This window comes from Tiliqua scincoides, chromosome 6 (assembly GCF_035046505.1).
Source record: "Tiliqua scincoides isolate rTilSci1 chromosome 6, rTilSci1.hap2, whole genome shotgun sequence".
NCBI classification, from domain to species: domain Eukaryota; kingdom Metazoa; phylum Chordata; class Lepidosauria; order Squamata; family Scincidae; genus Tiliqua; species Tiliqua scincoides.
Window position 1 is genome coordinate 39,173,797 of NC_089826.1, and position 25,811 is coordinate 39,199,607.

At 39.3% G+C, this 25,811-nt stretch overlaps 1 protein-coding gene across 2 annotated transcripts; it reads right to left on the reverse strand.

Annotated features, from left to right (window-relative positions):
• Positions 1 to 1,399: 1,399 nt before the first annotated feature.
• Positions 1,400 to 25,344, reverse strand: CLGN (calmegin). Of its 2 annotated transcripts, none has more exons than XM_066631998.1 (14): positions 25,219 to 25,344; positions 24,310 to 24,383; positions 23,257 to 23,315; positions 20,439 to 20,580; positions 20,096 to 20,177; positions 18,033 to 18,225; positions 11,371 to 11,560; positions 10,285 to 10,398; positions 9,179 to 9,335; positions 8,141 to 8,356; positions 5,975 to 6,094; positions 5,606 to 5,750; positions 3,774 to 3,877; positions 1,400 to 1,678 (listed from the first exon to the last, which is right to left on the reverse strand). In XM_066631998.1, exons 1-14 carry the CDS (start codon positions 25,342 to 25,344, stop codon positions 1,598 to 1,600), a joined length of 1,803 nt encoding a protein of 600 aa, XP_066488095.1. In that variant the 3' UTR covers positions 1,400 to 1,597. The 2 variants fall into 2 exon arrangements, with proteins under 2 accessions (XP_066488095.1, XP_066488094.1); XM_066631997.1 differs by having other exon boundaries at positions 3,774 to 3,886.
• Between the last annotated feature and the right edge of the window lie 467 nt (positions 25,345 to 25,811).

Genomic DNA, 25,811 nt, shown 5'->3' on the forward strand with positions numbered 1-25,811 from the left:
CTGGCAAAACAGAGGGAAGGCACAGGTGGGCCAAAAAGTTCAAAGAAAGAGGGCATTACAGCAGTACTGTTTTCATTTCAGCCAGATGCTACCTTAGCAAAATACCCCACCCTATGCAGTATCTGTACTGGATACAGTGCTAATGCCATGATATCAAGCCTAGTAAGATTATCCTGCACTGGCTAAAATGCAATCAGGGCCCACAAACACCTGATTGGCTAGATAAGATCTTATATTACAGGAGACAGCACAGTGTAAGCTACTGTGGTGAAGAAGCTTGTTGAGAATAAAGGAACTGTATATAGCAGTGATTTTCAACCTTTTTCATCTTGTGGCATGCTGGCACAGCACTAAAATGGTCAAGGCACACCATCAGATTTTTGACAATTGATAAGACGCACTGTGCTGTCAATGGGGGCTCACATCCCCCAATGGTCCTATTGATAAATGACCCTCTCCCAAATTCATGTGGCACACCTGGGGACCATTCATGGCACACCAGTGTACCACAGCACAGTGGTTGAAAATGGCTGGTATATAGCTTAAGATAGCTGCACAATGTTTCATAACTATGCCACGTCCCATTATATCAAAGCCAAGGTTCTAGTACAAAATTTTTAGGAAATTAAAACCCAAGAGAAGAAACAGTTAAATGAATTTCTGGAAGCCTAACTGGATATTCCAACAAAACATTAGCTTTGAGGTTCTCACTGAAAACTGAGAATACTGACTCATTGCAGAAAAGTTAAATTTTTACAGTATATCAATTTTTTTAAAGAATCTGAACACAAGATAACAAAATAGTTGTTTCAATAAAACAGGAAGAAATAAGTTTTAACTTAAGCAGAACAGAGTATATTAAATATTTTTATTCAGGAGGCAATATACATTTTGCAAATATTTTGTAAACAGGTTATGCCACTCTGGCTTGAAACATGAAACTATAAAATGCGAAAAGGGCTCCTGTGCACCATTTTACTTGAATGGAGTACTTGAATTGTTGCATTTAAAATGTAAAACATGCTGTTCTGTCAATTAAAAATAACATGGTTCTCCGTAAAAAAAAAAATAGCAGCAACTGTAACAAACTAACTGCAGGTAGATATTACAGTAAAAATGTTTTTGTACTCCAATGGCCAGAACAGTTATTGCATTCAGCTCAGCATAGGAAGGTGGCCATCATCTAAAGTCATCCTGGTGCATGTTGTGACTATTGTTTGTTTATACAGTGCAATTGCGCTAAAGCTGCAAAAAATATAATTCCATATACATGAGCTTTTAAATGATCCTATTTTTAAGCCAAAATCATTTCCAAATGATATCATCTAAATAACTTCTAAGAATATTTACAATAAATTAGTAATATCATCTTTTATTCTAGGAAATAAAAGCAACAGGTAACTTCACAAGTAGTTCTTCCTCACTTAAGGAAAAATCTGACAAGAATAAGGGGGACAGGGCTGGAAAATGGAAACAGGAGGCTAAATAATTGACTTCAGTCTTTAACTTCAGACTTTAACCTGCATGCTGGTTGGTGAGCCAAACTGGCATGCCTATGTTCTGTAACCAGGAACTGTCAATACACGCTGCAAATAAGTTAGTCCTTTCGTACTCTTCGTTTGCGTACTGATTTTGTTGGTCCATCACCAGAGCCTGTATTTTCATCTGCTTCCTTCATCTTGGGGAGAGGGAAGAAGAAAAAAGGTTTAATCAATGTGGCTTTTCAAAGTACAGTATTTATAAACTATATTTAAATTTATACAATATCTAAATTACACGAAAGTGTTCAGTTTGCTTTTCCTTTTTTGTATTCTTTTTTGGCCTTAATTTTTTTCTCTTAACCTGATAATATGTGCAGTCATCAATAAAGTCAAACCACTGCTTTGTTTTTAAGATTATGGATTTTTCTAAATAAAGTTCAGACTTTTACTCTGAATCTTGCCCATATCTGTAGTTGCAGGGTAAAGGCTGATACAAGGTCTGTTTCCCTGAAGCTGCCCACATAAACTTTATGACCGGGGAAATCACCCTTCTTCTGCACAGAGGCCAGACAACAGTAAAAATACATGTGCATTAAATATGCACATGTAAACTTCACAATTAGGCCATAGAGCTAAGAAAAAGATGGGCATGGCACAAAGAACTGCATGTCCAGTCAGAGAATGATGCTCAGAGGAAGTTTCTGCCCTTGCTGTGCTTAAACTGTAAGCCTTACAGAGACAGAATTATAAATGGAATACTTTTTTAGGACTGCTATGGGTGGGCTGGATATATCTTTTTAGGATTATGGGCCTGAATGATTGAGTGGTGGACTGGATCTGGGCCATGGGGAATCCTTTCCATATTTGTCTGATTTAGACACACTAAGCCATAATTTAAACATGAAGATGCAAGCTTCCATCTACCGTGCTTCCTCCTTCCCTTTATCACATAAGGTATATTTTGAAGTTTTGTATTTCTATTGCTTTAGTTAGGGTTTGCTGCAACATCCTGGCAAATCCCAACCGATGCCTAGATCAGGATATGAAAAGACTGAAATTGGATTTTTGATCTCAGTTTCATATCCTGTCTTGTTTGTGAACTGTGGTTAGAACAAGTCAGGATTTCCAGGTTCAGACATCACAAGTCTTGGTACATTTTAAATGTGGGGAGGGTCAAATATAAGGCTCATGGGAGCTCTTTATATAGCCCACATGAACACTGGGCTCTCCCAGCACTGCCCTTTCAGCTGTGCCACTTCTGCTGAAGCACAACTTTGCAGACAGCTGAGTTTTGAAGTGAGGCCTTGGCAGAAGTGATGTGACTGAAAGTGTGGCCCGTTGATATGATCTCCAACTTGGTATCTTGAAGATATGGTCAAGATTTGAATATTTTCTTTGGCCATTTACAGCTAATGAGTTCCTAACTTGAGAACAAAGTGCTTATTTCTGGCCATCATCAGCTTAATATCACCTGCTTAACAATGTCCCTTCTAGCCTTCAGCAGGCACCAGGAATGCTACTTGGCCAGCTGTATGAACATATTTGATACCCCTGTTTTATACCAGCAAAGGTAGAAAACTTCCTCCCCTTGAACACTTGGGGGGGGGGGAGAGAATGCAAAAAGTCATGATTTAGTGTGACAACTGACCCTGGAATTTCTGCATGTCCACCACAGAATGGCTGCTCATTGCAGAGGATACCAAGGCATCCAGTTCTTCCGAGATTGGTTAGGAATTATGAGCTTCACTGTTGTCTCAGTGAAACTAAAAGTGAGCCTTGGAACACACCCAATATCTCTCTGCAGCTGCTTATTTCAGAGGAAAATTTGAAAAATATCCTTCAGGGAAGCTAATCTACCACTGCCGATTGGCCCAAATGCTACCCTAGAGCTCCCTAGAACACTTTGAAACCTAATGTAGTTTATGACATGATAAACAGGCTATATCAGTTTACAATAGGATGATGGCCTCTCAGAAAGAGCAAATACCAAGCTGCTTTCATTAAAATACTAGGCCATTACATAAAATCCAAGAAAAATAAATTTAGGGTAGCCTAAATAAAGGCAAATATCCTTGTAGGCAATAGCAACAGCAGCTACACATCAGAACAATTCTCATGTTGATCTACCAAGTATGAAGATTTAAAAAAACCTAACACTGAAAAGAGCAAGGTATGTCCTTTTTTATTCATAACAGGAGAAGTTGCCATTATGTCTCTTATTGACAAGGCAGCAACATTTTACATTCCTATGGGCACATTTCAGTAGATAAAAATCTCCTAAAAAATCCTCACCTCATCTTCTGAAGCTGATTTATTTGATTTATTTCCTTCTTCCTGACTTCCTTCAGCAGTTTCATTTTCTTCTTCTTCTTCCTCTTCCTCATCTTCTTCCTCACCTTCATCTTCTAAAACACAAGTCAGTCATTAGTAGTTGGTTGTGCTGAAGGCCTCCCACTTGAGATCTAGGTGAGAAAGCAACAAACAATCCTGCCTTCCTACCTACAAACAAAATGGATTAATTCACAGGCAACTTTCAGTAAGCAAAATGACAAACTTTGAGACAGACTGCTACCAAGCAGTAAAATCACTACTGTCTGCTTACTGTGTGAACAAGCCATGCACAGCAGATTTTTACTTAAAATTCAATTAATTTTCAATATATAGGTTAAATATTCCTTATCAGAACTGACTGTGACCAGAAGTGTTTCAGATTTTGAAATATTTGCATATACGTGATGAGATATCTTTGGGATGGGACCCATCTAAACACAAAATTCATTTAAGTTTCATATACACCTTGTACACATACCTTGAATTTTAAACAACATCTTTAATAATTTTGTGCATGAAACAAAGTTTGTGTATGTTGAACCATCAGAAAGGAAATGTGTCACCATCTCAGCCACCATTGCTGACTCTGAATTTATATGCTACTGAAAAAGTAATCATTTCTTACTCTTATTCACACACAAGCATTTAGTAAATATGACACACTATTAAGAAAAAAATATAGAGAAAAAATAATGGTGCACAAAAAGTTTTTTATTTTGGAGCATTTTGGATTAGGGATGCTTAACCAGTATAAAACCACTGTATAATAACCAGCATAATAAAAATACTTTTCTAACAAAAATGGACCTAAGCATATTTGAATAACACTAATAAAATTAAATGCATTAAATGTTATGCCAACACATTTTGAGTTTAGCTGAGTTTGTTAAAGACAACTTATTTAATGTAATATTTAGTGAAACATCCATATTAACTCATTTTTGCCCAGCCTACAGGTGTATACATTTGGTCCCTGTTGTGTATATGTAGTACTGGACATAAATGGCTTAAGTCAGTTTTCCTTGCTAACTCATCCCAATTTTCATAAACAGGTGGGACAGCCAGTCATATGAATTCACCTGTTTGATCAGACCACTTCCATGTATGAACAGATGAGGGTGTCAGTATAAGTATGCAATGTGGCTAAGATCTTGATCTTGGGACCAGACAAGATATTGAGAACTGACAGTGTGGCTGAAAAAAATGTCACACTGCTTTGAGAGATTGTCTTGTTTTCATTACAACCTGAGCAAATGACACACTTTCAGATTACGAAACTGCCCTTTACTATTTCTTTGATAACATAATGAACTAACCAGTGCTAATAGTAACTGCATTCAAAAAACATAGTTTCAATAAAACAATCTGTGTGTATTAATAATAAAAATATAGTAAGTCATCTTTTAATGTGTATGTTGTCATTTTCTTTTAAGCTGTTCCTGTTAGTGTTGCTTACTGCTCCACCTGCCTTTCTTTCTATGGGAAGAGACACCCTTCATCCCCAAAGCAGAATGTTTTTAACCATCATTTAACCTCGTGAAAAGGAAACATTCTCTCTAAAATATATATAATGTCCCCATCTGCACAAACATTGCACTATTTCTTAAAGTGGTTTTCCCTACTTGACACCCATGATGGGCCCAGGAAGCTTTGGGTAGACCTGGCCTCCATCTCAAGATCTCTGGGGGAGGTTTATCAACAGATCAGTGGCACATTTGACACCCCAGGTTTGTCTGACAAACTATTAATTTATTCAGAAAAAGTCACAGTTAATGTTTGTGTAAATCCCTTACCAGTATTTTCACTTGTTTTTCCTAGTTCATCCTTTCCTTCTGTGTCTTGCTCTAGCTCATCTTTTCCTTCCATGTCTTGCTCTAGTTCTCCTTTTGTGATTGGCATAGCAGCAGGTTTTTGGCAGTCTACATCATCATCTATTTTCTAAAACAGAAAGACATCCATGTAAAAAGCTTGTACTTTACCTTATTATTATTTTAAAAATTTACAAAGCATTAAGTATGGCATGCTTTTCTTTCCTCTCCCTCCAATGAATTTTTAAATTCATTAATTAAAAATTTTTGCTTAATACTAATAAAGATATTAGTATTAAGCAAAATTATTTTATTTTGGTATCTAGAACAAAGGCTGAGAAGTTTCTCATGTACCTTGGATGGCCAGCAGAACAATACGCCCAATCCAACGGGTAGAGCCAAGGTAAAGATGTAAAGAAGCCAAAGCCATGGGTGTTCATCTGCAGCAGTCAACAACTGAGTAAACATACCAGGCTAAACAGAGAGGAACACACACATTTATACAGGTTACCAAGTGTCACTATAAAGTATTTTACTTCAACATGAAGTCTCTTTTGGAAATTTATTTTTTATAAAATATCTGCAAGTGTATTTTTAAAGGACAATAATACACCCACTAAATGCTATAAATTTGAGCCAAGTTCTACCCTCCCTGTCCCCACCAATGTAGCTGCACCCACCAAAGAGCATTGTAGCCTTCTCTTCTGGGTAAGGGAACATTTATTCCCCTGCCTGGGGGGAAGCCTCTTGCCTTAAGGAGTCTACTTGGACCTACATCAGCACTTTAAGCTGACACAAATTCGAGTGGACCCAGGAAGACAATCAAGGCTGGGAAGGGGAACAGGATATCAGAAGCACCACTACTATTACCACTCGCTTCCTGGTCTCAATACCACTACCCCCCCCCCCGTTCTGCCCCCTCCCCCATGGATTTACCAGAGCTCTTTTCCAGGCAACCAATGTACAGTCAATTGCAGCAGCCCGGCCACACTGAATGGTGCATCATGTTTTGCAACAGCTGTAAATAACTTTGTGCAGACAGAACACTAATTCTGGGAGTGCAAGGCCACCATAGGACTGGGCCTTAGGTGTAATAACTGGTTGCCACGTACCAAAGCAGCTATGATCTGTACAAGCCAAGTCCTCTTTATACTACATTACCACTGAATCAACTGACAAAAGGTTAGTGTATACCAGTAGATTGAAGAAGTCAGTCATTTCCTGACATCTTGAGCTTTCTGGAAGGTTCTGCCAGTGGTAAAAGGCAGACAGACAAGGAAGGGAAATAATACTAACAGCTACCTTCCTCACAAGACTGCAGAGACCAACGGCTATCAAGTATTTTACACATGAAATAAGAATAAAATTTAAAAGCTATTTCAATATTTGTAGCACAGTAATAACACCTAAAGTTCCTTTCCCTTTACAGTTCACCTACATTCTCTGAGTAAGTATCAGAAAGATTCTAGGAAAATCTCAACAAGCCAAGATTCTCAGTATTTGAAATGCTAATAACTAACCAGTTTTCTCCACTTTAGTGAAAACTGCAGCACAAACTACCCTGGGTGACTGCAAATATCTTACTTCAATGTGGCCAAGGCATGCATAGTACCATGAGAAGGAAAGGACCACACTATGTTAGTCTTTCCAACACTTGCATGCATTCTGAAGCCCTGCCTGCATGCAATATTTCTTCCACTAGAGAACTTTTAGCGTACACTGGAGGCAGTGTGTCTGTCACAAGTGACGACTGTATTTTCTATATTCGTAGATAGCATGGCCAACTCATAAAAGACAGATCGGATGCAGCCTAGAAAGTAAAAAATGGCTTCCTCTGCAACATGAATGAGCAGAAATGGTTTTTTGTGATAATGAATTAAAAACATTTTTATGTTTATGTTTTATATTTTATGCTTTCGGCACTTCTCATTTTGGGGGGGACGGACCACACACACCCAAAACCTGCAAAAAAATAAAATCGTTCTCTTAACACCTCTACATGCATGTGACTGCATCCACTGACACTATATCACCCATATCACCTACCTAATACACTTTAAAAGTGATTATAATTTTAAAAACTATCCCCTTGGAATAAAAACATGACACTGCTTTCTGCACTTCAAACACCAAAATCCATGAATAAAACTGTCTTCACCCATCTCTAATCATGACGCCTAACTGTGATTTATCAAACAAAGCACAGAAAGAGCATCTGAACAGGATCAGAATCTTTACAGTTCCATAGTGCATTTTTGAAAATTCCAGGTTTATATTTCCAAGCGAACATTTGTTACTACAGAATTTAAAAACCAAATGCTTGCATCCCAAGGTTCCACAGAGCACTACTCAGAAGCTCCTCCATGCTTGGAAGCAGTGTTTTACACATGCAAGGACTACTTCTGCTTGGACAAAGGGAACAGATATGACTGCAGAGCTTCAGGAAACCTTTGGATACAACCTGAACTTTATTTACAATAGCATTTGCTTAGAGCATGGCATCACATGGAAAAATTTTACCTCATTAGCACTCGCTACTAATTTTTTAATCCCCCAGCCACCTGCTGCCCATCGATCAGCTATTTCCTTTTCTGAGCAGATGATGAAGTTATCAAAGTAAACATCCGCTGTCATACACCAAAGCTCTAAGCCAATAGCAACAACAGGAGTCATCTGAAAAGGATGAGGATCTTCAAAATAATCAGGGTTAGGGATTTTTTGAGGACTCCAAACTCCCTATAAGAGAAGAAAAAAAGTTTTAAACACTACATTGGATATTAAAACAATGCTAATGAAACTTATTACGTAGCCAAATTACTAACGAAAGCCAAATTACGTAGTTATCCTTCAGAAGAAAAGTGATTCTAAATATTACTTTCAGCTTAAAAGCAGGAACTATTTAGGTTCCCAAGGTACAAAAGGCACTTCTGCTCCACCCTAGTTTCCCAATGGTGCTCCAGTCACTAGTATATGGGTTTAGAAAGGGGTTTCACCCTTTCATCCCTGCTAAAAGCAAACCTTCCACAAAAATTAGACTTGATTATCAAATTGAGAAATAAACTTCAAACACATACATTTAGCAAACAGAAAAAAGTATATGGAGTTTTTAATCAGTGTACACAGATTCCACCTCATGCACTTAAAAGAACAGAGGTAAGCTTTCAACAGTGAAGGACTCAGCTTGCAGAATCCAGGTAGCATTTTAAAAAAAATAAATAAAAGTAATGCTGACACAGAAGACTTTCCTAATTCATGAGGGGAATTATGCACATAGGAGAGGGGGAGAAAACAGACAATGGAGGAAAACTGTTCAAAAGGTCGTAAGATCACAGCAGATTAGGAAATGCCTTGGAGAAAAAACACACCACTACTACCCCACATCTTGAGGGATGCCTTAAAAGAGTTGAAAATGAAATAAAAATTAATTTTTTTAACCTTCTCTGTATTTTACAGAGCAAAACAAGTTAAATTTGATAAGATATTAACCAGCACGTAAAAGCAGTTCAGTTACAACAAGGTATCTGGATCTCGACAAGATATATTGCCTGTTTCTCTTACCTGATAATTAGGGTTCTCTATCATAGGTGGCTTCCATCTTCCTTTATAGTTTGGATTGTTCATCATGGGGCGTTCCCATGTTTCACAGCCAGGTGCAGTCTCACACTTTGGATTAGGAATTTGTGGGGCTTCCCATTCACCATCCATATCCTCATCCCTGTAGAAACAATTTAACAAGTGTTTTAAACTTCCTCTTGCAAACTGCTACATATACACTTTTGAAAGATGGATTATGAAGGAGCAAAATAAACTTCTTCAGGTAATCTGAACTATACTTCCAAATGGAAACTTCATACACGTGTACAGCTACATGTTGCATCACTTCAGGACCAAGCAATACTTTGCAATTTCATCTGGTAAGAGACCAGATCATGGATGAAGGTCAAAAATGGATCAATGTCAAAGAATAGCCTTATTTAAGCTTGCAAATTTATTTTGGCTGGAAAAAAAATGTGAATAGTTATATAATACACGCAAATGCATGTGAAATCAAACAAACAGAAATAAAAAGAAAAAACATATCAAAAAGAGTCATGGAAGGTTGGATGAAACTGAAAAAGAGGAAAGCACATGGAAAATTTGAAATGTGGTTATAATTGAAAATGATTGAAAGAGCAAAAAGAGGAAAGCACATGGAAAATTTGAAATGTGGTTATAATTGAAAATGATTGAAAGAGCAAAGCAATGAAAGTCAAGTGGATGAAATTCAAGGTATTGCTGTACTGAAAATCGATATTTTCCCAAGAACTTTGGTTTCTAACGTAACTAAGAACTATCACTGAATAAGATATACAACAAAATACAAGAGTGATGTTGTGGATTGCAAAATATTTTTGCTTCAGGACAATTCATAACACATTTATTAATGCCTTCTGTTATGTATAGCCTCTGCACAGTCAAATGTTGCACACATACTTTCAAGATATAGGCTAAGAAGGAGGTGGATGAACTACCTACGCTTGAGATAATAAATCAGTCAACATACTGGCTGGGGACTGCTGTTAAAACCCATCACAAAGAGGATAAAAGAAAAATAAAATCATAATAGAATTTTCCACAGAACTCCTATGGACCATGTAAAGTGCCATAGCAAGAGACATTCTTACCAATCTTCTGGTTTTTCTGCCATGGGATCTGGAATGTATTTTGGTTCATCATCAAGCCAACCTTCAGGCTTAACAGCAACAGGATCTTCTATTTTGGGAGGCTCATCTTCATTCCTTTAATTACAGGCCAATATCATATTACTAAAGATGGACAAAATAGCAGCAGAACAGCATGAAACAGAAAAGTTCAGCTCAACAGCAAAACTAAAGGACATATCTTTCAAAGACTCTTCTGTACTTTTGAAAAATTTCAGAAATAACTAAGGCAATTAGTGCATACAGGTGGAGCCTCCATATCCTCAGGGGATCTGTTCTCAGACCACCACCCCCCCCCCCCACTGATAAAAAATCAAGGACAATAGAATCTGCAATTTTTGGTCCCTCCCTCCCTCCAAAAGAGACCAGAACTGTGCTCTGGTTCTGAAGCCCACACATTCCACCTCCCAAACAAGTGTAAAAAACGCCACTTCCAGTTTCTCTCGGTGAAACCAGAAGTGACTTTTTCACCATACAAGTTATTCTGAAGCCTGGGGAAGCCCCTGGATGGCTTCCCAGGCCACAGAATGCCTAATATGGCAAAAAGTCACTTCTGATTTTCCCAAGAAAACTGGAAGTGGCTTTTTTCACCTCTTCAGGCCATTCTGAAGACTGCAGAAACAGTGGGCAGACACACACTACCTCTACAGATATCGGAATGTCCTCTGAAGGGGACCAGAGCACAGCTCCGGTCCCCTTCAGAGGGCTCAGGTGGAGCCAAGTCTGGCTCAGTGTGGGTCTGGAAACCCATGTTGAGCTAGATCTGTGGATAAAAAAATCTGCAGATACAGGATCCACCTGTATTTGCAACACTAAAATATTCAAGGTTCGCATTCTCTATACCACACCCTCATGTTGCTTTATAAAGTTATAACAATTCAAAGAATAAAATACTAGCATTTCAGTGGCAAATCTTTTCAGCTTGAGGCACTCTTCTAAAGCTCAATTCCACAGAGTGAAAATGCAAACCAAAGAAAGTCTGCTTACTATAAAATTGGTAGAGGGAGAGAAGGAGTAGGATGGAAGAGAAACAGCAGAGGTTTTCTTTACCAGTCATCTGGTTTGACAGCATTGGGATCAGGAATTTTAGCTCTTTCATCCCAGTCCTCAGGCTTCTTATCATTAGGATCTTCTATCTCTTTGGGGGGATTCACAGGTGGAACCATATCTTCCAGGAGACTTCCCTTGCTGACTACTGCTTGGTCAATCAACATTTCAAATGTGTTATCGTGTTTCAGCACTAAAATACAAAAATTCATATCTTTAATGGGAGGAAAACTCATTCCACCTGGTTTTTGCTTTTGGTGTTTTCATCATAGCCATCGTCAGTGACCCTTGATTTAAATCAGGGGTGTCCAAACATTTTGGCAGGATGGCCACATCATCTCTCTGACACTGTGTCAGGGGCCAGGAAAGCAAAGAATTAACTTACATTTCAAATTTGAATAAATTTTCATATATTTATATTAGAAAATATATATTAGAGGTGGAACTTATATGAATGAATGAAGGTCTTACAATAGCTCAAGGCCTATAAAAGGCCTTTCCTTTGCTGCCACTACTGCATCACAGATGTGAAATAGCAAGCAGTGGAGGGAGCCCTCGTCCCACAGCTCACATGAGAGGTCGAATAGTTTACTGAGAGCTGAGAGCAGTTGCATCAGGCCAGCGCAGGCTCCAGCAAGGCTCCGGAGAGATTGGAGATGGAGGGTCAAAGGCTCATTGGAGACTGGGAGCTCCCTGGGGGCCGGATTGGGAGTCCTCAAGGGCCGGGGTTTAGGCACCCCTGATTTAGATCAACCTTAACAGACTTCAAAAACAATGGACATGCTCTGTTCTATTAAATACTAGCTTTTATACTATTCATGTGTGTTTTGCACTTGTGCATCCCCAATGACTTCAATGTCTTTGTATTTCAGATTTTCAGTATTGACACCCCTCCCTCCTTAATCTGTTAAATAATGGGTTTACTGTATTAGGAAACATTTTAAATTTGTTTACATTGTTTAGCCAGACTGGGCCCCTTTATTTCTGTTATACCACTTACCTGAGCATTAATATTTCATAACAGTGAAACCCAGAACTTGTAGCCTAAACATCTGTAAGCAAGACCCAATGATTTCAATGAAATTTTCCTTCCAGGAAGTTTATATAGGATTGCAGTTTTAGAGCTAAACTACCCATAATGTTAAGACAAATAGTTAGGTCCTGCAAGCTGAAAAACACGAATCTTAAACACTGTAGTTGTAAAATCAGGATCTTGGGGAAGAGATATTTAATCCTCTCCAGCCAGAATACCAAAGACTGTGCTGCCCTCCCACCACTGTTATTACTCTAGGTGTCACCCTATGAAGTTTCCTTCCTAGACTAATTACAGTTTCAATACAATAGTTTGATTTGAGACCATACTGCAGCAGTAAAGAATCTGATATACAGTTATATCTGTGCATCGTGGTTCCAGTTGTTCACAACACTATTTAACGTGTTGTTTTTTTCTTGGTTTTTTTTAAGGCAATGTAAGGAGTCAAACCACCCATTTAATGCAAAACATTGTTTGGTCCTTAATCTGAAGTTAGAAACACAGCCACAATTGCAAAAATTTGTTTGAAGCAATTATTTTGTTATCAAGGTGAATCAAGAGGTCACCTTCACTAATACCATTTCTAAGCCAATGCAGTCTATCTTCTTAATTAAATCTCCTTACCTCTTCAGAAGCAGAGCCTTAAGTTCTTCACCTAAGAATTGCACACAAAAAGCTTCTATTGTCTCCTATCCAGCACGATCCTCAGTGCTTCTTAGTTTCATCTCACTAGCATTCTACAATAGGCATTTTGTTTCTTAAATATGAAATACAAGATCCTTAGACCGCAATCCTATACATGCTTACACAAGAGTAAGTCCCACTGAACTCAACAAGACTTTCTTCTGCATAGACTAGGCTGGTCCAACATGCAGCCTGCGAGGCCCTTTTTGGTGGTCGTTGAAAGTCCCACTGCCTCTTCCCGCTTTATTAGCTTTTCGATCTTCTCGCTGTGCTATTCTAGCTTCTCCCAAAGGAGAAAAGCCCAAGTACACCTACCACCACCTGTGTCTCCTGACTGAGCCTGCTGAGTGACTTCGGTGACTCAGTACCCGGAAGTAATTGGCAGTGATGCAATGAAGACACTGCCAATTACTTCTGTATCTGAGCAGTCAGGGAGTAACACCAGGGTCATGCAGCCCCCAGGCTGTCAGAAGTTGGAGTGTGCTGATGTAGACATACATAGGAGTGCACTGTAAATAGACTACACTGTACCAGTTTATTCAAAAACCGATGGTTTGTAGTTACTATTAATGTCAAGCGAAACGTTTCAATTCATTTAAAATAAAAATCTCAGTTGCCCGTCTAACTTGGTGAACATCCTGAAAAGTTATTCTGGTGCTTTATTAATCACATACCATATTAGTCTATTACTTTAAAAGAAAACATTGTTTCTCCACAGTACATTTAACCAACCAACAGCTCTTCTTGTAATGTCTGCTGTTTGAGACCAGAATGCTGCAAACAAATGTTTGAATTAAGCCCCAATGAATTCAGTAGGATTTATGTATATAAATATAGTGAAAGGATTGCATCATGAGGTTGTAATTCCCATCAGACATGCAAAACTTATTGATTCATTAGTCAGGAGCACATGAAGTACTGGGAAAATGTATTGGCTTTAGGGAATAAACAAAAAAGAAAGCATCACTTTCAATAGAAAAGGGGAAGAAACCTAGAAAACATTCCTTCACCATTTTCTTTAGCTAGCTTCTGAAGAATACTTTCAGAAGTATTCTCAGAGACATACACACTGTCAAGAATATCTGATACAGTGGGCCCTTCTTATCTGCAGGGGTTTGGTTCCAGAAAACCCCCCCCCCCCGGTCCACTCCCAAAGCTCAAAGAAGAATTTACCTGGCGCCCCTAGAGACCTTTCCTGGGTCGTGCCAGGCCAACAAGTCCTATTGGTCTCCACAGGCCTCAGAATGACCCACAAAACCCTCCAGAAGCTACTTCTGGTTAAACCAGAAGTTATCTCAGAAAACTGGAAGTAGCTTCCAGAGGTTTCTGCAGACCATTCTGAGGCCAACAGAGTGGGTCGCTGACCTGGCATGACTCAGTAGAGTCTCCAGGAAGTAACTTCAGGGAATCTCCAGAGGCACCCATGTGGACACTCTGTATCTGCAGACGGATATGCAATTCATGGATGCAGATGGTCTACTGTACATAAGATTTCGACAGCTCATACCTTAAGTTGTCAAGCTGAAGCATTTTTACTAAATTGTCCCAATGGAACTAATGAGGCTTACTTCCAACATGTTTAGGACTAGGCTAACAGCAGCCAATATACTGAGCCGACAACTGATACAACAGTATTCAGAGATACACCCTTGTTTCTTAACTTGTTTTTCCAAAGGTTGTGTTTGTTTTGCTTCCTCACCCACATGCCTCTTTTGATCTCTGAAACAGAATTCTGTCTATTCTCACTGCTATGGATTAAACATACTTGGGGCAGACCTGAATTCAGACCCATATCTGAGAAACGTACACATGAAATTATATTCTTTTTTATGCCACTTGAACCATTATAGACTATAAATTAGTACCAAGCATCCCTTGCCCAGCAAGTCAGCACATTTTTTGGGGAGGCAACAATCTACAGTGGGCCCTTCTTATCTGTGGGCTCAGCAGTCACTGATTTGAGCATCTGCTGATGCCAAGCCAAAGCTGCAGAGTCTTCTGTATATGACCAAAAGCCACTACTGGTTCGCATCTGCAATGTCTGACCAGTTCTGGTTGCCGCATCTCAAAAAAGACATAGTGGAAATGGAAAAGGTGCAAAAGAGTGATTAAGATGATTATGGGGCTGAGACACCTTCCTTATGAGGAAAGGCTACGGCATTTGGGCCTCTTCAGCCTAGAAAAGAGGTGCCTCAGGGGGGACATGATTGAGACATATAAAATTATGCAGGGGACGGACAGAGTGGATAGAGAGATGCTCTTTACACTCTCACACAACACCAGAATCAGAGGATATCCACTAAAATTGAGTGTTCGGAGAGTTAGGACAGACAAAAGAAAATATTTCTTTACTCAGTGTGTGGTTGGTCTGTGGAACTCCTTGCCACAGGATATGGTGATGTCGTCTGCCCTGGACGACTTTAAAAGGGGATTGGACAAGTTTCTGGAGGAAAAACCCATTATGGGTTGCAAGCCATGATGTGCATGTACAACCTCCTGATTTTAGAAATGGGCTATGTCAGAATGCCAGATGCAAGGGAGGGCGCCAGAATGAGGTCTCTTGTTATCTGGTGTGCTCCCTGGGGCATTTGGTGGGCCGCTGTAAGATACAGGAAGCTGGACTAGATGGGCCTATGGCCTGATCCAGTGGGGCTGTTCTTATGTTCTTAACCAGAAGTTCCTGGCACGAACTGAATTTTCTGGTCATGACCAGGTGGCTTCTGAGGAGGCTGCGTGCAATCTCTGGAGGGCCAGGCATAGCCTCCTGTTTTGTGGTGCCACACTGACCCCCACTGATTTTATTATCCATGGATTTTGGTATCTATGAGGGGTCCTGGAACAGATCTCCAATGGATATTGAGAACCCACTGTACTTTGATAATCTTGTATTTTGAACAATGTTTATTCCACTGGAAAACAGTAATGCTATTGTTGATGTACCTTATTTTTGTTAAATCCCGATCTACATTCTTTTGATAAGTATCTTTACTTTGTTTTAGTTGATTTATATTTCTGTAAATGGTTACAAAAAGTTTAAAAAATACATAAAAGTGGAACCGGAGCTGAAACCCACAGAGGTTGCACATGTCTGCCTACAGGCTTCAGAATGGCCATTATGACAAAACACGCTACTTCTTGTTTCCCTGGGGAAACCGGAAGTGGTGGTTTTATACCTTTTAAGACATTCTGAGGCTCCAGAGGGCTTCTCCAGGCCTCAGAATCCCTTAAAAGGTATAAAAATGTCATTTCTGATTTCCCAAGGGAAACTAGAAGTAGCTTATTTGGGGCCGAAACAGCCATTCTGAAGTCCACAAGCAGACGCGCGCAGCGTCTTTGCATTTAAGAAACCCGTCCAGAGCACAGCTTCAGAGGGTTTGGGTTGGGCCAAGTCTGGCTCAACACAGGTCCAGTGTACCTGCACTGAGCCAAATCCACAGATAGTCTGTGAATATGGAGGCCCTACCTCCATATTTCCACTATAACATCCTTTAGGTCTAAAGTCAATACACACTTAAGCACTTTGCAAAAAGGTGCCAGCCACTTACGTGGTTTGGATCCCAAGTTCATAGCTGTACACAGCAGGGCAATGTACAGTGCCCTCCCCCAAATATTCTGAGTCCCATATCCATGATTTTACTTATTCATGGTTCTCAATTCCTTCCTTCCCCAGTTGTGCTCATGATTTGCCTCTATTCATTTGCAAATGCTTTCCAAAAAGGCAGCTTTTTCTTCCTTTCACTTTGGAAAAAGGAAGAAAACAGTGAGAACTAAGATTTGTAGCTATTATTTTTTCCTTTCCTAACCTTCCTCCAAAAAGTTCACTGTGGCATGCAATGTTCCTTTCCCACTTCAAGATTTATTCTCATACTAACTGTGAGAGTTAGGTTAGGCTGTGAAATAGTGACAAGAGAAATGTCATTTGGTGAGCTAAAGATAGTTTTGAACCTGAACTCCAGTCCTAGTCAGACATTCTGGTCACAAGAACAAACATCTTCTGGAACATAAAACCCATTGCTTTAACAAAACTAAAGCTATTATTAAAATGATGAATGGACAGGTCAAGTATACCTAATCCAAAAGTCCATCCCCACCCCAGCAGAGCCCTTTGTGGTGGCAGCAATGTTGTGAATTGGTTGCGAAAAATATACCACTGCTTTTTTCAGCTAACATGTCCCCATATGTAAATGAGAGCATCTTACAGAGACCTGTGTCATAAGAGGGCAAGTGGGCAGCTGGGAGAAATTCCTACTCCTGGCCTCCCATTTGGGCACTAAGCTGTCTTCCAAAGACAGACCATCAGTCAGCATGCTATAGCAGTGGTTCCCAAACTGGTGGGTCATGGCCTACCAGCCAGGGAAGCACTTGTCACTGGCCCCTTAAAGAGCAGAGGAGATGGCAGCGACACAATCACCAGGATCACACCACTGCTAGAGACAGAAGAGAGTTTTTTTTTTTGGTACTTACAGAAGTAAGCGCTGGCCTCCAGGGGAGTGTGCCCATGCCCCCTTCCTTATTTGTTTGTAATCTGGTGATGCATAAACGCCCAACATACCATTGAGATTCCCAGTGCAAGGCTTTGCTCCCCAATTCTCTACAATGTGGCAGAGGTACAGCTTATAACACTTATGAGATTAGCTACTATATTTGATCTCACACTTCTTCCTCATGCTCTGGGTCCAGATTTAGATGAAACTTGAGGGTGGGGATGGTTTTGGGAATAGCTGTGTCTGGTGCTCAAGCACTGCTATGGAAAATGAGCTAACTTCACTCACACCTCAGTCTTCACAGAATTCACACCATTCCTCCCCCACTAGAACAGCAAACCTCCACTTGTACACTTCTAAGAATCCAAAATTTCTGGTTATAATTATGACCTTATAAAGCATTTTAATTTCTATCTGCCCTGCAAACTTATTTTTGTAAATACAACTTTGAAATTTACAAGTACCGAGAGTATACAAATGAGTCTTCTTGTCGGAATAGATTTTCTTTAAGTCTACATCAGGGCGTTTGGCATGTTTTTCTTCATAGTCTCCTGTTTTGGGATGCCTATGTCTGAAGATAAAGTGTAGTTTGTAGTCTTCTCCACATTTATCTGGTCCAAACATAATTGTGTATGATGTTTTGTCATGAAAGTATTCCTGTAGAATCAAAGTGAGCAGAGTTATTTATGCACTTAAGTCTTTATGAAATGCTATACAGCACCCTGTTACTTCAGCAATTGTTGCAGCACTACTCTCTCCACTTTGTGGGAACTTGCAGCACAAAAGAGTTACTGTTCCCTTCAATCAGGAACCTGACAATAGGATCTCCAACTACACTGTTCCCAATAAGATTCCCATTTTGACAGTCTTGTGCAGTTTCCTCTAGAGTAGAGTTTCCAGGACTTTAAGCCACAACCTTGAACACAGTTTCTTTCTCAGTCTAGGGATGCATGGAGGGTACATAACTAACAATGCCACTCCATAGAGCTTGAATGCCAAGGTCTGGAGCAAGGGACCAATTTCAACTGTGCAGCCTCACATTTTACAGGGAATGCTGCTTCCCACAACCCTCAGTAACATACATGTGACCCTCATTTGGGTCACAACTCCCGGTTTGAGAACTACTGCTCTAGAGCATGGCACACCCTCCTCCAATCCTTTTTGCACACTAAAGTTCTTTCTTCCAAACTTGCTTTTCACTTCAGAAAAACACCACAGTTGGAGTCCAGCTGCACACATTTATGCCCAATTTGTATTATCCCCATATCTACATACACTAGTATGTATGTTTTTATATTATATCACAAATGGTAAAAGATGATGTCCTGCTTTAAATGCTCAGCATTTAATTACTGGGCTTCAACCCTCATTTTCTAGATTTCATTGGTGCTTAGAAAAAGACTGCCATTAATGTAACCCCTATTATCATATACAGAGAGAGTCCTTTTCAGGAAAAAGTTCCATCTCATGTACTTTAAGAACTAGACTTTAGCATGCAAGTAAAATGGATACGAGGTAATGTACCCAGCAAACAGATCTTAATTTAACCTGCAGCATGCCACAACCACAGCCTTGCTTAGCGTGCAAGAAAACTCAAGGGTACATATGAAACTTTTTTTCATTCAGATGAAAATACAGCATCTAAATTTTAGTGTGATATGGAGATGCTAAATACTCAGATCAGGCTGTCCAATCCACCCCCACTAACCGTTCTGCATACAAGAGTTTCCTGCTGCCTACTCCATCAATACTCATCTCACAAGCAAAGAGCTGTGCTTGCAGTATAGCAAGTGCAAGTAATGGAATGCATAAAGAAATTACTGGCGAAGCCTTAAAGCATTGGCTACATAAAGCTACTCATCCTAGGAGCTAGATTAATATAACATGAACACTTGCAGAGTTTTAGAAAAACACCAGTCTAAATTTTTCACTCAACTAAGAAAAAATCTTGACTCAGTTTGGACAATTATAACAATATTAAATGTACCTGAAATGAACTTCCTTTTCATATCAGCTTACTTATAAAACAAATTATGTTATTTTTAAACAATCAGTTTCTAAAATAAGGATCAGATGATGGCAAACAGCAATGATTTTAAAAGTTTCTTTAATTAAAGATCTATCTACTGTGGCATCAGATTACCACTGAATATACTATAAGTTCACTGCACAATATTAGAGAAGTTATATGCAAGGATTAAAATATGACTAATATTGGTTACCTGGGGCCTTAGGGACCAATCCCATCCAATTCTCCAGTGCTAGTGCATTTGTTCCCTTACCTGGGTCTGCATTGCAGTTGCACAGGTGCTGGAAACTTAGATAGGATTGGGACCCGAGTTCCTTAGGGAGCACCTACTCCCATATGAACCTTGAGAGAAAAAGAATGGATTCAACCCTATTTCCTGTGTTTTTTTACAGCAAATTTATGTCACAAGAGAAGGTGTAGATACTAAGAGTTTGGCGGTTTCCTTCCCTAATACAGTAAGACATCTAACCATATCCCACTCTCCCAGTTACTACATACCAGATTCAAGTCATCACTTTTGGAAAGAAGTTTAACATATGCACCACCACAATCAATGCCATCTTGAAAATTCACTTCATACCTGCACCACAGAGACACAAGAATACTTTTCTTGAGACAATTACTACTTAAATGTTCACTCAGCTATTAGACTGAGTAACTTAAATTCTTAGTTGTTTCTTCCCCATTTTGTTTCTATGACAGACCTAAATTTTAAATTGCTTTGGAAGTTTTGGAAAAGTTATGCAAGTCAACCCTATGAAGATTTTACACAAAGCAAAAGCATGATAAAAACATTTGCTTTGAAAGCCATTTCAAATGTAATTATTGGTATTATACTTACTGAATAATCAATGGCTTACTATCAAAAACAAATGGTTTTGTTAGCATAGCTGATATTGCATGATGCTTTGCTACTGATTTCATTACTAATCCTCTGTCACCAGGCACTGCATTCTCCTTTAATGGTTCTATTTCCCATCTTCCTAAAACAGAAAAGATAACACAGTAAGACAAATACAAAGAAAATGATGCAGTAAATATTTAGTACTTTGCAGTCTAAAGGCTTTCCAGCTAAAAAGATGTATAAATGTCACATACACACAGCTTATAGCAAAAGCATTTTGCAGTTTGGTCTCTCCAATATCATTATTATTTCTTCACTATATTCAGACACTGAATATAGCTCTTAATAGCAAGAAATAAAGATAAATTCATGGTTTCTTAATGCAACTCACTGAATGGCAAATTTATCTACAGGAATCATGATCAAGACCACTCAAGAAAAAGTTTCTGAAGCAGAGAATATTTAATGAATTCCTTTTTCCCCACTCACTGGCACATATGGATACATAGTTTGACAAGCCTTCACACTGCTGGCTGACTGTCCCAAAGAGGAGACTTCTGTAGAAGTTGTTCACTAAGCTTAAATCAAGGAAGAAATATAGATGAGCATTTCTATATGCATTACCTTTTTTCTTTTTAATCCAGCTCTGCTCTATCATACAAAGAAACTATGAACTATCCTATGAGGATGATGCCCAATGGAAATCAACATACAAGCGAGTTCTACACATAAGTCTCTGATATGTATTCACTAAGTCACAAGTTATGTGAGATTTTTAAACAGATGTTAGATACAAGTGTGTTAAAAAGTGAAGCATGAATGCGTGTCAAACAATATGATTGAAGAAGACTACTTGATGGGTCTGGCAGTCCAAGATTCTCCAACTCCAAGCAAGACTGAGGCCTGGAATGCAGCTCCTCTAAACTGCAGTAACCCTTTAGGCCACTAAAGATATCAGAAAACATCACTGGACCATAAAAGACATAATTGGTACCCATCATTTGTCTAGAGAGAAGGACATGACCTGTTAATATGTTAATTGGAAGGCCACGGAAAGGTCCCAAAGCAAAAGACAGACAACTATGGACTTGCAGATAATTGGTAGTCAAGAGGAAGAAGATATGACACAATAAAACAGGGCATGACAAAGCCAAATTAAAAGCAGAGCTAGGAAATATTTAGTAAAAGACAAAAGATTTATGTAATAGGTCAGTGAGCACACACAGAGAGATCCCCAAAACACTGCAGTATACATATGAATTCCAGCCTTCAGAAATTGAGCTACATTTGGGGTTGGTCATCTTAAACTGTATGCTTGTGCAAGTATGACATAGAGAAGGGGTGTCAAATATAAGGCCCCCAGGCCAGATGTGGTCCCCAGAAGCTCTGTATTTGGCCCTCTGGCACCTTCAGTACCATCATCAGCTGCTCAACTGTGCTGCGGAGTCACTGCTGAAAGTACAACCTGCATGATAATTGGACTCTCCTGTATCTTGAAATTATCATCAAGATTTGCATATTTTCTCATCTGTTATTTGCAACTAATGAGTTCCTAAGCACTTGTTCTCACTTATTTCTGGTCATGACTTCCTTAATGACATCACTTCTGACATGTAGTAGGCATCATAAGAACATAAGAACAGCCCCACTGGATCAGGCCATAGGGCCATCGTCCAGCTTCCTGTATCTCACAGCGGCCCACCAAATGCCCCAGGGAGCACACCAGATAACAAGAGACCTGCATCCTGGTGCCCTCCCTTGCATCTGGCATTCTGACATCATGAATGCTATTCAGCCCACTGTATGAACAAAGTTTGACACCAGTTTGGAACACTGACGTAGAGGGTTCCAATGACACCAGAATTGGGCAATCCAAAACAATTTATACCAGTGGTTCCCAAATGTTTCAGCACTGGAATTCAATTTTTAAATGACACTATCAAAACTCAACTAGCTTTACAAAGACTAAAAAGTTTCACTTTACCAGCCACTCAAGCCTCTGTTTTTACTTTTTTCTATGGTGGGGGAACTACCTTCTGGAGTATTTGTTGAGCTCCACAGTAATAGGACTGGGACCATTCTGGTGGTTTTGCGTTCCCCTCAGCCTACCCTTTGAAGTGGACCAAGGCATGTTTGCCTACTTATACTTAAACATGCACATGCTGCTCTTTCAGTTTCCATTGGGCCCAAAACGTTTGCCTTGTCAGCTATCGGTTTCTCAGTTTCATGTCCCACCAAAAATTGGTTTGGGATCCACTGCTGAGTCCTGACCCACAGTTTGGGAACCACTGCTCTATACAATTAATAATAAAAACTTTCATAATAGTAGCACTTGTGTCTGAAGACCAATTTTGGAGCAGCGACTAAGACACTCTCAGCAAAGATCTAAGGCTGCTAGTAGGTGGGCAGTGGAATTTGTTTACCTTTGGACCAGCCACAGCAGTTCTCTGACAATTACAAATGCTTAGGGCAATCCAAACATTCTGATCTCACTAGCATACAAGATACAAAATGTCACTTTTCTAAAGAACAGAGAGGCCAACAATGACCTGAAATGTGATATGAGTAGCAGCTGAGTTATGCTTCTTCCGTTCACAGTCCAATAATAAAATCTAAGAACTTGGGGTCAGAAAGAAAACCAGTGAACTATGCTATTGCCTTCTTAAAGAGAAACTGTAAGGGAAAGAAGCATAACCACACCAGTACTGCCAACCATAATGCACAAAGAAACTCAAAGCAAAAATGGGATACCCAAGCGAGTTTCAGGAATTACTGAACACACAAGGTGCTATCATATCAGAATACAAAGCCTTGCCTTCATATTTAGCAGTATCTTCATGCGAATCTTCTTGTTTGGTTTGTGACAGAACCCACCTGTTGACAGAGCATAACTAGATAATACCAATGTCCATATCACAAAATTGTTTTGCACAATGAAAATATATCAGATATAGTCAAAGCATGAGGATATGGATTTTTCCTGATCCCTTTGAAAGTGTACACATTAGCATGCACCCTATCTCCCAACACTGTCCTCATGTTGTCCCCTCTGGCATAGGCCCCTCTTAGACCACACTGTAAGTCTCTCAGTGGAAAAAGCACTACTCTGCACTTTACCCACCCCAGGTTTTTCCAAAGGGAAGCACAGTAGGAACAAAAGCCTTGGCAGAAGCTGGACTTGCACGGGGGGGGGGGTGTGGAAAGGAAGGCTGCTGACACAATTATCTTCCTGCTGGTTCTCTTTTCAAAAGGGAAACAACAGGGCATGATGGAGCTTCAGGGCTGCTGCCATCACTCATATTACATGGCACTGACAGAAAATGTTGAGAAGAGGATTATGACTTGTTATATTCTTCAACTATTTTATGTTAAAAAGAGGTATTAATGGGTTATAAAGTAACCATATACCAAGTAAAGAATAATCTCACAACCATTTTCCAAAGTATCTGAACACATGCACACTGCCACCACATCTGTGCACACAGTACATTTACTGTCAAGACAAAAGTAGAACATTCCATTTCATCTTGTAAATCTGAAAATTCTATTTCAGATTTAAACAAAGCAAAGAACTGTATATCCTTCAAAAAGTGCCATTCATAATCTATTACCATTTAAGTCCTTGATCCAATTCTATTTAGTCCAAGGCTGTGATCTTATACATACTTATAAGGGTAAGTATGAGAGGGTAAGCCCATTGAACAGAGTGTATCTTACTTCAAAGTAAACGCATATAGGATTGAGCTGAAAATATCTTATTTGTCAAAAGTTAAACAAGTAAAATGTACCCAGTAAGAGGCTGGCCTTATGAGTTCTGGCTGCTTATCTATTAAACTGAAAATTTTAATGCTTCTTTATAGCTACTTACCCAGACAACTTTCCATCATCAAAGGTTTCAGTGAAATGCACTTCTCCAGTAGGCACCGGTGTCTTGTACAAAATCTAACAAGTATTCACAAAAAAACTTTTAGAACCAGAATTCTCACAGCCTGAAGAAATGCATTGAGTTTTTAAAAGCAAGATCATTGAAATCATTGTTCTTATTTCACCAGCTGTTTAAAAAAAATGTGAAACATGTGACTTGTTTTCACTGGTTTCTCTTTTTAAAAATAAAGCTGCACGTGTGAAAAGGGGAAAAACCATGATGGAGGACTTTCGCAATTTGCCCTGCTGTGGTTCAAAACCTAACTGCAACTTGCTGCACTATTTACAAAAGAATAAAAGCTTCCACTGAAAATCAATTAAAGTCCAACTCCCCATGAACAGTGCATGGAGATCACAGATGCAGCAGGGGGAAAGTGTCAAAACCCTCCTTCTCCCCTCTTCTGAACCCCCACAATGATTTTTTTTTAAAGAAAAACTCCAGGTCAGCTTATGTGCTTGTATACTTTGGCTCTATATCTTAGAATTACACTGACAAATTAGTGTCATCTCTAACCCTATAACTAGAGTGTCCAACATTATTATGAACTGTGCACATGATGCATTGAAGATTTCCCAGTTAATTTACAGTACATCTTAAAGCCATATCAAATGGAATTAGGTTAAATGCATGCTTAAGGGCCCAATCCCATCCAACTTTCCAGCACTGGCACAGCTGCAGTGCAGCCCCAAGGTAAGGGAACAAATGTTCCCATACCTTGAGGACGCCTCTGGGACTGCCTCCCCATCACAGGAAGCAGTGCACACCCCATTGGCACAGCAGCACCGACACTGGAAAATTGGATAGGATTGGGCCCTTAGTCTGTACATGCTATGTTTTGAAATATAGCCTTACTTCCATTGAGGATTTGCCTTGGTCAACATCAAAATCCTCAACCTCAACTTCAGAATCTTCACTTTCTTTGGTTACTGAACTTAACAGCAAGACACTCAAGCACAGCCATTCCCACTGGAATTGCATCCTGATTACCTGTAAAATAAAATTATCACATTTATATACCATCCTTCCCCCAAGTAGCTTAGATTGGAGAAAAAGGCTCTTCCTCCTCATAAACCTGTGACATAGATTAGGCAGAGACAGAGAGAAAAAAAAAACTAGCTCAAAGCCACCCAATAAGTTTAATGGCCAAGTGGGGATTTGAACCTGGTCTTCCTGCACAGACAAATTCCATCTTTATTTTGTCAATTATTCAAAAACCCCACTATCACTAAATGAAAAGCAGTCTGAAGGCAAAACATAAAAGGTTGCCTTTGTATTAAAAACAAATGTAAAGAAAGCTTTGCCATCATCTTTCTAGAAAGTTACGTGTATCACATTAGCTACTGCAGGGCAGAACTACACATTGTATGTAAAATAGCTTCAAATTTCTTTTAACAGACTTGCTTCCTGACACTCTTTTCCAGAAGAAAACAGTCACCACTTCAGCA